This window comes from Typopeltis vanoorti, chromosome 20 (genome assembly GCF_054136105.1).
Source record: "Typopeltis vanoorti isolate ZY-2024b chromosome 20, IOZ_Tvanoo_1.0, whole genome shotgun sequence".
NCBI lineage: Eukaryota > Metazoa > Arthropoda > Arachnida > Uropygi > Thelyphonidae > Typopeltis > Typopeltis vanoorti.
The window spans coordinates 28,127,111-28,145,448 of NC_143568.1; the positions used below are offsets into that span (position 1 = coordinate 28,127,111).

Sequence of the window (18,338 nt, forward strand, 5' to 3'; positions counted from 1 at the left end):
AGACCGGTTTCGACCTTTGTTGAGGTCTCATCAGTGGGAGTCAGGCTAGAAATACCAAGATTTTAGTAATACAGAGCTTATAAGTATTTTACCAGAACAAGTTACCATAAGGTGTTTTAATCTTATTAAATAAAAATCTCTGGAGGAGATATAAATGTAGAAAGTATTTTACCTTGGGTATAATAAATGTTAAAGATACCAAGCTATTTTTAAACTTGGTTTTACTCCATTTCCCAAGTAAGCAAACAGACGAAGAAGCAAAGAGATGAGTTGCCTTGGTCGAAAGAGGCGGGAGTTTGGATAGATAATGATAGTGGTGGGAGACTGTGCCTAAAGTGTAAGGAAAGTGAGAAATTGAATTGTGTGTCAGGTCGTGAGATAGTTGTTGTAGAAAGCCAGAATGCAAGAGAAAATAGTGGTTTGATAGTAAATTGCGATGTTGTACAAGATAGCAATGAGAGCAGTGACGAAAGAGAGAGGGAAAGTAATTATACAGAGAGAGAAAATGGTTTGAATGATGAAAACAATGAGAAATTAACTGTAATGAGTGAGATTGCACGGTTGCGTGGAGTAATACATAGGGCGAAGCAGCAGTTGGAGCAACTGCAAAACTTTCCTGAGTGCCTCGGCTAACGGAAATAAGCAAGTGTATGAAAGGAAAAATAAGCATATGACTGGGAGTGTTTCAGAAATGAAGGAAAGAGTGTTGTACAGTGACTCGTTAATAAGAGGTGTGATAGATGAAAGTTTGACTAAATCATACTTACCAGGTGCGAAAATTAAGGATGTAAGTGAGAATATTAGAGCGCAGAAGCAGAGGTTGAAAGAAATGATAGTCGTAGCGGGAATGAATGATTTGAAAGGAGATAATTTTGATATGAGAGAGGACTTAAAGGAATTATTAGAGGTAGCGAAAGAAAAGAGTGACAGAGTTAGGATAGCGAGTCTGTTGCCGCAGTATGACAGAGAAGAGTTTAGGAGGGCCATAATCGCAAATGACTTTATGCGCAGGTTATGCAGACGGTGTGGTGTGCAGTTTGTAGACATGTGGAGTGAGTTTGATGGGCAAAAGGATTTGTACAAGATGGATGACTTACATTTGAATGGATTTGGTGTACGAAGACTGGAAAAAGTGTTGCTGAGTGAAGTGAGAGTGGATGTGCAAAATCAGGGAAACTAGAACTATTAAGGAGGGGAGGAAGTGGATATACAGACATCAGTGAGGCATGAGTGTAAGAATGTATATAATGTGCCCAAGCCAGTACGAAGGACAAGAAATCAGAATGGGATAGTCAGTATAATGCATCGAGATAGGGGTGGGACAAATGGACCCCTCTGCATTTCATGTATACTAATGCCAGGAGTATTATGAACAAGAAGGAAGAATTTTTGGCCTTGGTTGGCTCTTCCTGGCCACAGGTTATTGGCATTAGTGAAACATGGCTGACAGAAGATGATATAGTTAGTGTGATAGAATGTGTAGGGTATAGTGTGTTCAGGAAGGACAGAGAGAAATAAAATGGGGGGGAGGAGTGTTATTGATGATAGCTGATGAACTGCAGACATGGAGAATAGAAGTTGTATTGCAGGATAGTGAAAAAAGCTCATTTGAGGCTATTTGGTGCGAGATTGAGACTAACGAAACAAAATGTACAGTTGGGTGCTGCTATAGACCAGGTGATGGAATAGATAGTGGAGATAGTATTCATAGACAAATTGATGAAATGAGTGGAAGGAGGGTAATTATTATGGGGGATTTCAACTATGGTAACATTGATTGGAAGGAGGAGAGGACACATGTGAGGAAGGAACTGGATTTGATTCAGTTACTAAGGGATAACTATCTGAGACAGCATGTAATGGAAAATACTAGGGGTTCGAAAGTGCTTGACCTAGTAATAGCATCTGAGAATTTGACTGTAATGAATATGACCATGTTGTCACCTATTGGTGAGAGTGATCATAGGATCTTGACCTGGGAGGTGACTAAATGTGTGAAATTTTCAATTAAGACAGGGTACATGTGAATTACCGTGCTGACAAGCATGACAAGCTTAGGAGATTGCTTGGTTCAGTGCCATGGCATGCAAAACTGCAAGGGCTGGATGTTGATAGGGCATGGGAAGTGGTCAAAGAGCATTTGCAGGAGGTTATGGCTGACTGTATACCTAGATTCCGAATAGTAAATCAAGTAGGGGTTAAATGGATGAATAACACCATTAAACTTGAGTTGCAAAAAAAAAAGAAACAACTGTGGAAGGAATTTAAGGAGAGAAAGGTGACCTGCAGGCACATGAACGGTATAAAGCACATGCCAGAAGGGTAATGAGTGTGGTAAGAAAAGCAAAAGTGGATAATTAAAGGAAATTAGTCATGCAAGCTAAAGAGAATCCCAAACATTTCTTTCAATATGCTGCAAGTGAAAGAAAAACTGTACACAACAGAATTATTTTAAGGAATGCGATGGTAGGGAGTTCACTGAATCAGTTGATATAGTGGAATTACTGAGTGAGCACTTTGCAAGAGTATATCATCCAGGCAGTGACATTGAAGGAATGAAGGAACCATTAGTTTATATGGGAATTGTGGTGAATGAAGTGGAGGTGAATAGTCTATTACAGAACCTCAATGTCAATACATCTGTGGGATTGGATGGTATACCAGCACAGGGTCTTACGTGAATCAGCTAAAGAATTGTCAGTACCCTTGACCATATTGTGTAATCTGACTCTCAGGTCTGGTTTAGTCCCGAAGGGATGAAAAGAGGGGAAAATAGTTGCACTGCATAAAGGAGGATCCAAGACTACTGTTGCAAATTACCAACCGATTAGCATAACAGGAGTCGTAAAATCTTGGAGAAAGTAGTCAAGGGAAAAATACAGGAATGGTTTGATGGGGAGGAGGTTGAGAGGATCCAGAGGCGAGTGATCAAGATGATAGTAGGTCTATGGAATGAACCTTATGAAAACAGGTTGAAGATTTGTGGGTTGTAGAAATTGGTTGATAGGCAGAAAAGGGGAGTATGATTGAGACATTCAAATTGCTGAAGGGTTTCTATAGGATTAATTCAGAGGATATTTTTGAGAACAAGACTGGTGGTGGGAGGACTAGGGGTATCCATGTAAGCTGGGCAAGAGCGTGGTTAGTAAGGGTGTTAGAGCTGGGTTTTTTACTTTTAGAGTGGTGAATGAGTGGAATAAGCTGCCAGAGTCTGTGGATGCTATGACAGTAAATGAGTTCAAGGCAAAGTATGATAGATACTGTGTGAATGTCGAATTGTTGTGATGGGCATGATGTTTAGGGCCTCCCTCGATGAGCCTAAGGACTCCTTGGAGTCTGCCCATAATAATAATAATACTGGCAGAAGCCTTAGCAAATTTTAAAAGCATCATGGTGTATCTATTCCCCTTGTCCAACTCAGCAGTAACATTATTATCAAATGTGAGTAAGTTGCTCAAACATGGCCTTCCCTTAGTAAACCATGTTGTTTATTGCAGGGTATAGATCTTCTGTCAACTTATTTCTGTGTTCGAGAGCCCTTACCAACTTTTCCAAAATCTTCACCACCACTCTGGAGATCCTGATATTTATTAGTGCTCTTTCATGGTTGTTTAAAAAACTAAGTAAATATAAATACTGATTTTTATGTCTTCAATGTAAATGAATATTGTAATTTCATTGTATTATAGTTTTGTTAGCAGATAGATTTTTAATTGGAATGAATGTGAATGCTTTCTCTTTTGCTTGTTTGCAGGCAATATCAAATCTTAGTCAAGTTTATTCCCATAAAGATGTCACTCTTCTAAAACTCATTGTTTGTATTGGCCTGTACCCTCAGTTGGCTTTGGCAGATGAGCATAATTCATATAAACTAGACTCAGAGCAACTCTTTCATACAAAGGTAATTTTTTTTAATATAAAATTGAAGAGAGACATAAGAAGTTCTGTTTGATAGAATAAAGGTTATTAAAACTACCTCCATTAAGTTATAGGACTTATGGGAATTCTACTAGAAATTTTGCCATGCCTGTGTAATGTCATTTTCTACTTATTGCATCTCTAGAAATGCACTTCACTCAAACTCTCTATTTTGTAAAAAGGTTTAAATTTTATGCCTTTGCTCGGCACTCCTTTATATGGCTTCCAAGAAGAGCATTATGTTCTTCCTCCCATCCCTCTTCTTTTTCTGTTTTTATGAATAATATATCATCCTTTTTATTGTGCAATTTCTTTCACGTTTATATGTCTCTGTTGTACAAATTGTTTCCCAAAATTCTCATGTTATATTCTTTCTGATTACTTTCATTGACATCATTCTTGTCTCTGGATTCTTTTTAATCTCCTCATCACTCCAGAAACCAAATTTATGCATAGAAGTCAGGGACAAATTGCAGAAATGTATTGACTGGAGTATTTTTTCCAAAACTGGCTTATAAGTTGTGCCTACTTATGCAATAAATGTTTATGGATTTTATGCTAAATTATTGGTAGCTCTTTGGTCACTTAACTGACCAGCATATTAGTGCATGCACTAATGTAGGGAAGATCTCTTCCTAATGTCCAGAGGTGATATGATCACACAGGGACAGTAATTTTCTTGTCTCCACTAGTCAGCATCCAGTTCATTATTGCATTAATCCTGTGCATTCATCTTTGCAGTGTCCTTCTTGAACTACCATTCCATTCCTTGCTCATTATCAACCTAGAGTCATCCTTCTTAGCCTCTTGCAGTATAGTCACAGCAATAGAGTAGAAAACATTCTGAGATATAAAAATCTTGCAGTTTGAAATTAGCTATTTCACTTAAGTGCACAAAATCCAGCCTATTCACATCCTGTTGAGGCATTCTTCTTTTATCACCATTATTTTGATTAACATGTGAAAGCATTGCATCATCTTCAAACAAACTAAATATTGCCTTTCATTCTATTCAAAATCATTTATGTGTTAGTTAAAACAGATAGTTGGGAAACAGAATCCTGCTGCATGCTACTTCTCATCTTGTTTTGTAGGTATCTCAATTTACCTACCACATCCATATATAACTTGATAGCTCTGAGCTAATGTCCTGTTTGGTCTCAATCTTTTATCCATCATCCTAATTAAATATTAAATCCCTTAATTAATTAAATTTTATTTAATTAAGTGATTAAATGTTTAATTTATCGATGATTTCACTATTCATATTTCTAAATTTTATAAAGAAAGTTATATCAAACTTGACTTTATTTTACAACAAAATGGTACACAGGTACAGGTATGGTAAACTCTAGAGAAGCAATTTTTTTAAGAGAAAAATTGTAATGCATAAATTACTGCACTTCAATATTTTTAAATGCATTTTCTTATGCATTTTCTGAATAAAAAAATGTACACTTTTTTATTATTTTTTTTTTACCTGTTTTAGTCTCAAAGGAGACTAAAACAGGTAAAATTCTTCTAAATAATAATGTAGTGATCAGGTAAAGAAAGGGGTAACTAAACATAAAGATAAACTTGGTAGGCAATTTCAGGTGATATGGGCACATTTCACAATAGAAAATTGAGCAATGAAACTTATTTGTATGTATGGTCTCACAAAAGGTTCTACTGAGAAAAAAACCTAGTAAACCTTTGATAACAAATGAAATGATCTTATTGATGAGCAAAATAAAAGTTAAAAACAAGCGAGATGATAAGAATAAAGAGGAGAATTACTTTAGAGTCCAGAAAACTGAAGGAAGAAGTGATTGCATAAAAGATGCCAGGAGATTGAAAATTTCATGAAAGAAAGAAAAACAGACATTGCCTGCAGCTAAATAAAGGAAATGCAATATTGTGGAAAAATTAGAAGCACTATGATGAAAGATCGAAATGATAAGATCTTGACAGATTCAAACAGAATTTGGAGGAAGTATACAATAGACAGGATTTACTTGTGAATGTAATTGCCAGAAAGATATTTCAAGTGAAGATGAACTTGATATTCTTAAGAGAAAAGAAGAATTTGTAAGTGCATGTTGCCATCTAAACAATGGAAAAGCACCAGGTCAAGAGATGGTATAAGAGCAGAATTAATAAATGAAGCAGGTGATATGATAAAATATGAGTTTGAACTTATTAAAGAAAGTTATAGAAAAGGGGAAACTGTGGGAGAGAAAAACTTCAAACAAAGTGTAATAATACCAGTACCAAAGAAAATTGTTGCTACAGATTACAAACATTGTCACACAGTTAATATTGTCACCTGCTTCAAAAATTCATCTTACATAAATCCAGTTTGGATTTATGAAAAAATCCAATAGAAAAAGCCATAGAAAAGAGATTGGAGGCAGGAAAGGAAATATATATATAGACTTATGTCTGGGTGGCGGGAGGACATAAGTTGATACATTAAATCAATGTATTGGAGTTACAGGAGTTAGGGACTTAACCACAATAAGTATGCTGTCATTTTAATTTTTAAACCTTATAAAACTGTACTGTGCATTATAGTGGCAGTAATGCACTGTACTCTGCATTACTGCCACTATAAAACAGGAGAATAATCACCAAAATCTTCCTCCATCATCATATCTTCATTACCTTCCCTATGTGAAGTACCAGACTGCAACTCTTTAGGTGTAACCTTTGTTTTTTTGATGAAAATGACCAATGTGCTTTGCTTATTCTTCTTCTTCTTTTCATCATAAATTTCTTTATAGCAAGCAAACGCATCATGTATTTTCCTTTCCAATAATAAATAGTATTCAACATTGGGGCCGATGTCTTCGGCCATTTTGAGAACATCACTAACCGCATAGAACATTTCTGCAAGACCCTTCACTGTGAATTGTTTAACTACCTCTTCTTTTTCTTGTTTTTCCTCTTCTGCTACACATTTGTTCCTCCAATTCAACCAATTGTGGGAGATCAGGGGGAAAACCAGAGGTCATCCCTGGAAACTGTATAAAGAGGGTGTGAGTAGGGGAGTGAGAGGAAGGTTTTTTTCATGCAGAGTTGCGAATGATTGGAATGCCTTGCCTTGCCTTGCCTGAGAGTGTGGTGTCTGCAAGGAGTTTGAGCGTGTTTACGACACAGTATGATGAGATGTGTGTGTAATGAAAGGACCTCCCAGATGAGTCTTTGACTCCATGAGGTCTTGTTTAATAATAATAATAATAATAATTCTTCGTTGGTCAACTCTTCACAGGCACATTCTGTGAGTTGAACTATGTTGTCAGCATTCACTTCGAGATTCAGATTGTTTGCTGCATTCACCTCGAGATTCAGATTGTTTGCTGCATTCACCTCGAGATTCAGATTGTTTGCTGCATTCACTTCGAGATTCAGATTGTTTGCTAGGCCCACTATTTCTTCATTCAATTTACAAAGGTCTTCATTTTTTCAATACTTTCAAAATCATGCACAAACCTTTTCAATGTCTTTTTCCATATACCATTCATACATTGAGAGGTCACACTTTGTCCCAAGCCACAGCAATATTTTTAATGGCATGATGAATATTGAATGCTTTCCAGAATTGCATGAGACTCTGATCATTTACTTCAGTGGTAGAAATGGTTTGTGAAAAATTTCTTCATAGATAATAAGCCCTTAAACGCTGCAAGAACTCACTGATCCATTGGTTGGATTAATGAAGTAGTATTTGGAGGGAGGAACATGACCTTGATCTTGGGGTGAAGATCATCGATGTAAGGTGGATGATCTGGAGCATTATCTAGAATTAATAAAATTTTAAATTATACATTTTCTTTCACACAATAACTTTCCATTTCACTCACATAATAGTTGATTAAGGCATCCTCTGGATTCTCACTGTGCGATATCACAAATGGTTTCAGTTTATATCAAGCCACATTACCCCTTAACAGAATCGTAATACAGTCTTGAAGAGCTTTGAAACCAGACATAGATTTAGCTTTTTGGATGAATGTCTGCTCGGGCATTTTTTTCCAAAACAAGGAGTCTCATTCATATTAAATATTAGCTATGGCAAATAATTTTCCTTCGTAATAATTTTATGCAATTTCTCCACAAACTCCTTGGCAGCCTTCTCATCGGCACTTGCAGATTCACCATACATTTTCACATTATGTGGCACAAAACGCTGCTTGAATCTCATGAGCCAACCCGAAGAAGCTTTGAATTCTTAGTCATAATCAGGCCCTGCTTTCTCTTTCAACATGTTGAAGAGACTTAGTGACTTAGCAGTTATGATCATACTGCTAAGGGGTATGCACTTTTGGTCCAGGTCCTCTATCTATGATGCAAGTATCTTTTCATATCACCAATAGACCCTTGTCGTTGCTTCGTCACTATTGTCGATTTAATGGATGCAGATCCTTTCACAGCCTCTACAATTTTATCCTTATTTTTCAAAATGGTAACATCCTCTTAAATAAATCTGCCCCAAGTCTTCAAGAGACTTTGACCAAATTAGATAAGAATTGTGACAAGTTTGGTATGAAAATCTGTATTAAAAAAAAATTAAAATGTAAGCATGGAATATAGGAAACCTCAACTGCATTTTCAATAGTATGCAACAACTAAAAAAAGTGCATTTCAACTATTTAGGCACAGTCTTTAATGAAATATTGAAATAGATAATAGAAAAAATAAGGCTGGTATGATGGAGAAAAATTTGAATAAATATCAAGAGATAGAACAAGAAATCGGCCAGATTCCTTGTTTACAGTACACATGATTAATAGTTGGTCTTATATACTGTCAGACTAATTCCATTCATTCCTGTTTTAATATACGGATGCAACAATTGGGTTACATGTCTTTATATGTAACCCAATTGTTGGTTACATATAAATCAGACTAGATCAGATCACAGACCTGAGACTTTTGCAGAAAATTAAGAAGGTGATTAAATATAGTGGCAGAACTATATTAAAAATGTAGATATTAAAAAAAAAACTCTTGACATTCAGGAATGTGTAAACAGAACTAAGATGGCACGATCACTTATAACAGAATGAAAAATGGAAAATTAGCTAAGCTAACACTGTTTGAAGCATATAGTAGCATGAAAGAGTCCAGAGAAACATCTTCCACTTAAAGACATTCACAAACATTTATACCCATATTGGGATTCAAACCCATGAGTTGTTGGTTGGAGAGAAGAGAGATGCTTTCTGCTCAGCCATTCCAAACTGGGTTGGTTAAATGGTAACAGATTAATGGCAATATCAGGATTTTGAATTTTTAAATGCATGATAATTAAATATAGATTAAAGTTTTATAAGATAGAAATTTAATAATTTTACCAATTTTCTGTGTGATAAATGGTATTTAGATTATCTGCAGTACATTTGTACTTTGATTTTTTAGATTGCATGTTAAATGATAAAGATTCTAAAGATCATTCAGATGTTTCAATTTTTTACAAATAAGTGACTTTTCTGTTTGAGAACCAAATTATAAAAAATTTTTCTATCTTATAGTTTGTTGTTATTTACTACAGGGAAAACACTTTGTTGTTTTACATCCAAATGGAGTATTTGCCTTGGAACCTGATTTATTACAACTTCGAGAGATGGACATTCAGCAGATAAGAAGCTTCACATCCCATACTCCTTTGAGCTATAAACATCAGTTAATTGCATATGTGTGAGTATATCATTTCCATAGTTGTGATGGTATGTAGCAGAGGCCTTATAAATTTTTCTTATGAATTAAGTTATATATGGGAGCGCTTAAGGGTCAAGGCTGTATAACTGAGAGGAGACTTCCATATAGCCTCTAAAGGAATGTGGAGAACCGACTGGGCTACTGACCTGATGTCCAATCCTCACCTTCTCTTGGTGCACACTATTACATATCTACCTGGATACTGAACGAATGAGGATGGGCTGGAAATTTGGGATTTAGCTGACCAAATTGTATTCTTATTGGCTTAAACCAAAATATAAAATGATGGTACAACATGACAGAATTTCTTGCCAGCTGGAGCGTTGCCTGGTTAAACAAGGGCCCTGTTATTTTCACCAAGGAACTAGGGCAAACAGCAAAAAGTCAGCTACTGGAACAGATCCTAAAATACACCCCAGCTCAACATCACCAGTGTTCAAGATCAGTACTATCAACATAAGAAGCCTGAATGGCAAAGAAATGGAACTAGCTGAGGAATTGGATAAGTACCAGATCAACTTAATAGGGGTGACTGAAACAAAAAAAAAAAGGCAAAAACTGGTGAGATCTTTCTGAGCAATAAATACAAAATATTATATTCAAGCAATGACAAGGAAATCTAATCTTCTTGAATGGCAGGCAGTCTCAAGTAGAGTGATGTGGGCAAATATCATAATGGGAAACTGGATAATGAGACTTATTTGTGCCTATGGTCCAACAGAAAGTTTTACTATGGTAGAAGTAGAGGAATTTTCTGAGGCTTTAGAGAGAGCAGCTGACACAATGAAGGAAAAGTTGGTTCTTGTTGAGGATCTAAATAGCAGGGTAGGAAATGATTGACAGACATACAAAAATATTTTAGGAAAATTTGGAGAAAAGAGCAAAGCTAATAATAATGGCAAATACCTGTTGGATTCCTGCTCAGGTCAACTAGTTATTATTAAGACAATGTTCCAACATAAAAATGTGCACAAATTCATATGGAGAAAAGAGGCAAGGAATAAGAAAAGTCTCACTGGCTATGTTATTGTTGATAGTGATGTTCTCTCAATGGTGCAGGATGTCAGAGTGTACAGAGGATTTGAAATTGGAAGTGATCACCATTTAGTCTTGAGCAGGATAAAATTGAATTTCATATTGTAAAGAAGAACATGTAAGAAAGTTTAAAGTGAATGAAAGTTGAGCAGCTCTCAGATATGAATTGTAGACTAAAATACACAAAGATTATTGAAGAAAAAATGAAAGAGTTTGAGAACAGGAACCAAACCTTGTAGATTCAGTTGCAAGCTCTGAAGAAAACACTGATTGATTCAGCCAGAGAGGCATGTGGTGAGTTTTTCTGTAAGGATAGAAAAATCAGAACTCCATGGTGGATACAAGAAGTTAAAGAGGCAGTGAAAGGCAAGAAGAAGAAAGCATATCAAAAATTCCTGGCAAATAAGTCAGCTTGTATTCTTAGAGAATACAGAGACAAATGTAAGAAAGCTAAATAGTGTGTAAAAGTAGCTAAACAAAAGCCATGGGAAGACTTTGGTAAGAATATAGAAAATAAATATCAAGAATATAGCAAGATATTCTGGAGGTTGTTGAAGAAGCTCAGAAATGAGGAAAGAGTGCTGTTAAAGATGATAAAGGTGACATGAAAATTGGAGAAAAAAGGTATTCTTGATGAATGGAATAATTACTTTGAAAAATTGCTAAATGAAATTAACAGCGATGACAGCACAGTGGCAAAAAACACTCAACAGGCATGAAGTCACAAATACATATCCATACTTGAAGCAGAAAAAGCCATCAAAAGCCTGAAATGTGGAAATGCACAGGAGTAGATGATATTCGACCAGAAATGCTCAAGTATGGAGGTGTAAATGTCTTACAGTGGCTGCGCTGCATAATTCAGAAGGCCTGGAGAGAGGGATGAATTCTGGATGACTGGAGTAGCTCTCATAGTACCCATATATAAAAAGGGAAATAAAACTAAATGCAAGGATTATAGAGGTATTTCCCTGCTGAGTATTCCTGGTAAGATTAATTCAAGTATACTTGAGAAACGGTTGAGAAGGATTGTGGAAGAGAAGCTTGGTGAAGAACAAGCTGGATTCTGGTCACATAGAGGCTGTGGGGATCAGATTTTCACTTTACGACAAATAGTTGAGAAATCATGGAATATAACAAAGATCTGTATTTAAGTTTTGTAGATCTGGAAAAGGCATATGATAAGGTGCCAAGAGAGAGAAGCTATTCAAAACGCTACAGTTATATGGTGTCAATGGGGCATTATATAGCAATACTTGGTCTTTATTTGAGTTGTGAGCAGTAAGAATTGAAGGAAGTACAGGAAGGTGGTTTAATGTTAAATCTGGTGTCAAACAAGGATGTACATTTTTCATTCTGTTATTCAGTATCTATATGGATCACATTATGAAGGAAAGTGGTATTAAACCTGAATATCAAAATTGGAGATGTTCTCAGCATTTGGAGAATCTCAGCATTTGCTTTATGCAGATGATTTTGTACTTCTAAATAAATCCGCTACAAGTCTGCAAGATTCCCTGACTAAATTGAATAACTGTTATAATAGATATGGTGTGAAGGTCAGCAATAACAAGACAAAGACAATGAGAATAGGCAGAAACATTGAAAATGTCAACTATGTTGTGAATGAAGAACCTGTGGAACAAGTAAAACATTTCAGTTACTCAGGCATGATTTTTAGTAAAGATGGTAAATTAAATATGGAAATAGACAACATAATCAACAAAGCTGGTATGGTAGGAAGTCAACTGAATAAATTTATATGGAATAAGAGAGAAATTAGTCAAGACACTAAATTAGCTGTATACAAGACAGTATTCAAACCAATTTTAACTTAATGATCTGAGAACTGGGTCAGGAGTAAAACACTTGATCAAAAACTAGAGACTGCAGATATGAGTCCTGAGAAAGAGTAGGGGCGTGATCAGATGGTATCAATGGCAATATCATATTAGAAACGAGGATATTAGGAAAGAACTTGACATTGTCAGCACCCAGGAATGCGTTAGCAGAGTTAATCTCAGGTGGTATGGTCACTTAAACAGAATGGGCAAGGAAAGATTAGCAAAACAAGTGTTCTCTGCCAGGTTGGCAGGAAAAAGAACCAGAGGAAGACCAAGATATAGGTGAATCGATACAGTAAAAAGTGCCTTAGAAGATAGAAATATAAGACCTGATAATATTGGAGTCTTGACATTTAACAGGCTGATTTGGAGGAAAATTGTAGATAGGAAGTTAGTAATGATATAAATTTTTCATGTAGTACTATCATATCCTGTCCCTTGAGGGTATATTCAGGAATTTGATGATGATGATTAAATTATATTTCACTCTCTCTCCTAGTAGTAATAGGAGCAAGCTCTCTGACTGTATAAATTAATAGATGCCACACATGTGCACTTCTGGAAGAGTATGTTTTTGTGTGTGGAAGGGTGAGAATCATAGTTTATAGGAAACAAAAAAACTGTGCCCCCTCTAAGTGAGATCTAGCTCAGCATGATTTGAAAAGCACTTATAAATTATCTTTGTGTCTATATGGGATTCAAACTAAGATGTTTCCAATCAAAAGGCAAGTGTGTTTTTATTCTGATTGCACCACATACCTTTTGATTGGGAACATCTTAGTTTGAATCTCATTTTGATGCAAAAAATATTTATCAGAGCTTTTCAGGTGAAGAAAATCTAGACCTTTTTAACTAAATTGAATAACTACTATAAGCAGCTACTCAACTTGCATATTAAAAGTTCTTTTCTGTTTATGCTTATGTATAGACCCATACCCAGGCTTTTGAAACTAGATTCAACAGAATAAGGTGATTAATCCTTATTCCCATAGTCTCCTCTGTATATTGCATGTGTTCTTCTGGCTGGTTTTCTTGATTTGTAGGATGAAAAACCTGAGGGGAAAATCCTGTCACTTCCATGTGAACCCACTAACCTCACCTCAGATGAGAAAGCTCCCAATAAAGGTTCTTTGCATCCTGGACAGGATTTGAACCTAGGTCTTTCCAACCAAATGGCATTGCAAAACTGACTGAGCTACAGAGGTTCATATTAATGGTATAAGTTTATAAATTTCGCAACAGTTTGAGTACCATATCCGTTTAAAGAAACAGTTTCATATCCAGTGCAATGAAATATTCAAGATGAATGCATAAAACATCCAGTTTGTATTATTCAGAAATGAAAATAATGAATTATATCTTTATAATAAAATTATGAAATGTGATTTAAATTAAATCAGAGAAAAATGTTCTCTGATTTTATTTCATTTAATTTAATATTATATCCACGTATTATAGTATGCTATGCATAATTGCATGTTATGCATTTGAAATACACTTGGTCGTCGACTTACGACTGACTTCCATTCTGGCTGACAGGTCGTAAGTCGATCTGGTCGTATGTCGGGCATATATTTATTAACAGTATTATATAACCTTTCTAATATTTTTATAATCTTTTAAATTTATAATTATGTATATTGTACATAATGTGAAAAATAATACTGTACATACTGTACTGTAAACACAAAAATACAATCTAAAATTAATGTAAAAATTAATACAAATGAAATTTACAAAATTAATTTTTAATCTTTGCTTGTGCTTGGTTGTGGATCGTCAGGGTCATGTTCTTGGGTTGAGGTAGGAGATGTTCTCTTGATGAGGAACTTGCTGAGCTTTGTTTGAACAGTTGTTTCTTTTTTTCTTCTTATATCTCGCGATAACAAAGCACAGCATCTTGAATGATACGTTCAACCTTTGTGAATCGTTCGACATTAGGGTCCATTGCTTTGAAACTGGCGAGAGCTTTATCCAGTTGCGAAAAAGAATCTTTCACAGTTTCCCGAATTCTTTCTTTGTCCTTAAGTATCGTCGATACCGTGGAATGTGATAACTTCAAGTCACGTGCTATCGTATTCACTTTCTTTCCGCCTTCATACTTCTGGATAACTTTTATTTTGCACCCTAAATCAATAGTTTTCCTTGACCTCTTAGCTGGCGTATCTGTAGATGAAGGCATTTTCCTTTTACTAGACATTTTATGGTTAGTATTTCAATAGAATTTTAATTAATACACCACATGCAACAGATGCTTGAAAGCGACTGAGTGTATGAGAGAGATAGTTATCGTACGCGCAGCTGCCTGATTTATTATTAATTAATTTTTTTTTTTTTTTGTGAGTTGTAAGTCACATAGGTCGTAAGTCGACGACCAGGTGTAATTATAAAAAAAGGAAAATATCTATGTGATGTAACTATGCCTGCTGGTGGTTAGTATCTTTTTTTTTTTAAGAAGAGTCTGAACTTCTTAGATAAGGGTGAGCAGACAGGAACAATGTTTAAAAATCACAGATGAGGGGCAGCATGGGTAGGACTGATTATACACTAAAAAACGAATTGGTATGTTTATTTATGAATGCCAGGAGTATCAGAAGTAAGCTGGTGGTTGGTAGTTTTATTTTAGTTAAGAAGAGTCTGAACTCCATAGATGAGGGTGAGAAGACCGGGTGGAGAAGTCACAAATGAGAGGCAGTATGAGTAGGACTGGTTATAAACCAAGAAATGTATTGTTGTGCTTATTTACAAATGCCAGGCATATTAGAAGTAAGGGAGATGAAATTGTTGCATTGATTGAGTTTATTTGCCCAAAAATAGTTGGCATGTGTGAAATATGATTCGATGAGAATGTGATCATTTTGCAATTTCAATTATGACAATATTGACTGGAATGAAGAGATAATGTCAGGGAATAAGGAGAATGAATTTTCCTAATTCCTAAAGGACAACAATCTAGGGAATATGTAATGGAGAGAGCACATGAGGGTTAAGAGTTTCAGATCTTGTTATATCATCAGAGGATGTGATTGTGAACGACATGGCTAATCCCCCTCCCCCCAGTTGGTGAGAGTGCCCATGAAGTGGTCACCTGGGTTGTAGCCAGTCATATGAGAACTTCTGTGAAGAAGGGATATATATGGAACTACAAGAAGGCTGGTGATTATGAAAAGCTTATGCCTGGAGTTAAGTTGTTAGAGAAGCTGGTGAGGAATAGGATTCAGAAATGGTTGATAATAGTAATATTATTTATGATGGTCAGCATGGGTTTATTTAGGGGAAGGTCATGCTTTAGCATTCTGCTTATACATAGTCTATCAAAAAAATGTGTACACACTTTAACAGATATCATCTATGGACTTTTTTCAAAGTTGGATCGAATTACGGTAACATGTTTAACATGATGTTGACCGGTAGGACAGTCAAACAAAATGGCCGAGGCACGATTGTCATTTGAGGAACGCAAGACCATTTTAAAGGTATTTGAAATTTGAGAATGTTGTTGAAGTTCAATGACAATGGAGGTACCTTCTTAAATAAGGATGTAGTGCATCGTAGAAAACCAGCTACACTGGTGACGTTTAGAAAGAAATTGAAACAGTATACACAGCAATCCCACTGAACACTTTGGCCTAATTTGCCAAAGCAGTAGTTCACTTTTGAGCACCTCATGTAATTGTAGAAGGCAAAGGTAACTTGTATTCATCCCTTGATGTCTATAAATTTAGTATTACAATTTTTATACAGGTTTTTCTTTTACTGAAGTAGGTGGATTGATATGGTACAAAGTGCCTTAGATGACAGAAATATAAGATCTGGTAATGTTGGACAAGTAACAGACTGATTTGGAGGAAAATTGTAGATAGGAAGGTAGTAATGGTGTAAATTTTTCATGTAGTACTATCATATCCTGTACACCCTTTGAGGGTGGCAGGAATTTGATGATGATGATGTATACATTTTTTTGATGGACTCTGTGTATTAAAACAAGGCAATAAATTCATTGGATAAAGGAGATGCATATACAGGGGTATACTTGGATTTTTCAAAGCCCTTTGATCGACTGCCACATGACAAGCTGGTAGCTAAATTGAAACAGTTGGGATTAGATAACAGACTAGTGAGTTGATAGCTGATTGGCTCTCAGATAGGTATCAGCAGGTTATGGAAGAGTGTTATAAGAGGAAGGTCACTAGTGTAGTGATACAGGGATCTGTTTTGGAATCATTATTCTTTAACTTCTACGTTAACGACATTGGGACTGGCTCATCTGGAGATCTGCAGGTGTTTGGCAATGATACAAAGTTTTGAACTATAAGAAGTAGAAGAGATGTTGTGGCCTTTCAGGAGGATCTCGATAGACTGTGTGGTGGGCAAGTGAGTGGATCTATCAGTTTAATGTTGCAAAGTGAAAGGCCTGAAATTGGTAGGCAATGTTGGTTTGCAGAGTATTTGAAGGAGTGGAAGAGATGAGAGATCTAGGAGTGATGGTGAACAGAGACTTGAAGTTTAGGGGTGATGTTGCTAATATTTTAAAAACATCACAATGGATTATGGCAATGATAAGGAAGACATTAACATGCAAAAGCAAATAGGTTATGATTTCCTTGTATAAGGCTTTGATCAAGCCACATATGGACTGCTGTGTGCAGATTTGTTTGCCTGGCTTTTAAGGTATATCAGAGAGGGGTCCAGAGAAGGTTTACTAATTCAGTGTCATGTCTATGGAATGTCAGATATGAGAAGAGATTGAGGGAATGCCACTTGCAGAGCCTTATCAATGGAAGTAAAAGGGGGATATGATTGAGAATATAAGTAAGTAAGGGGTTGTTAACAGATTAATGTAAAGGAGATTTTTCATAGAGTAGAGGGAGACATGGGTAAAACAAGAGGCCATCCCTGGAAGCTGTGTAAGGAGGGTGTGAGTAGAGGAGGGAGGAGAAGGTTCTTTGCATGAAGAATGATTGATAAGTGGAATGCATTGCCCTGAAATGTGGTGAGTGCAGAAACTAAGGGTTTAAGGCACAGTTTCATGATCTTTTTGCATGAGAGAGTATGACCTTCTTTAGTGAGTCCTCTGACACCATGGAGGTCAAATGTTAATAATAATAATTTTTTTGTCAAAAATAGTATGAGTGTTTTGTATATGGAGATTAGAAGTAGTAGTAATAAAAGGTGATCCAGTTTATTTTAGAGCAGCAAACTTATTGTGAATTCATTACATTCTTTGAAATAATTGTTTACATATCTGATCTGATAAATAACTACTTTATTTTGATGCAGAAAAAATAGAAAGTTGACAGTTATTCCTTAAACTATTATTAAAGTTGTCCAGCAGTGCATTCCTGCCAGCATCAGCCACATATGTTGTTGAAACTTTGAAAATACCCAAAATTAATTACATTAAATGTAGAGGATGTGGAGAAAATTGTCATCGTCATCATCATCAAATTCCTCCCATGTACCCTCAAGGGGTGTACAGGATATGACAGTACTACATGAAAAAATTACATCATTACTAACTTCCTATCTACAATTTTCCTCCAAATCAGTCTGTTACTTGTCAAGACTCCAACATTATCAGATAAGTTTTAAAAGAGGTAAACCGTGAGTAGACATAACTATATATAATAAATAATGGAAAAACTCACGTAGAAATATTATTTAATGGTATAATTTTCGCCCGTGTGTCACAGGCATCTTCAGTACAATTAGGCACAAAAATCAAACATTAACTGACAATTCCAAAAAGTGCCACCTAAGTAGCTGGTGTAAGATAACTAAAAAGGTCAATAACTTTCCTAAAAAAAAAAAAAATAAAAAAAAATTAAAAAAAATATT

General features: G+C 35.7%; 1 protein-coding gene across 2 annotated transcripts in view; it reads left to right on the forward strand.

Annotated features, from left to right (window-relative positions):
• Positions 1-18,338, forward strand: part of LOC150095301 (putative ATP-dependent RNA helicase DHX34) — a 152,755-nt gene that overhangs the window by 86,801 nt on the left and 47,616 nt on the right. For both annotated transcript variants that reach the window (XR_016550042.1, XM_090409988.1), the window contains exons 11-12: positions 3,755-3,901; positions 9,455-9,600. Coding sequence is in view for 1 of the 2 variants with exons in the window: in XM_090409988.1 (XP_090266114.1) it covers positions 3,755-3,901; positions 9,455-9,600 (293 nt within the window). In the remaining variant the exon portion in view is untranslated. The remainder of the gene's footprint in view (positions 1-3,754; positions 3,902-9,454; positions 9,601-18,338) is intronic.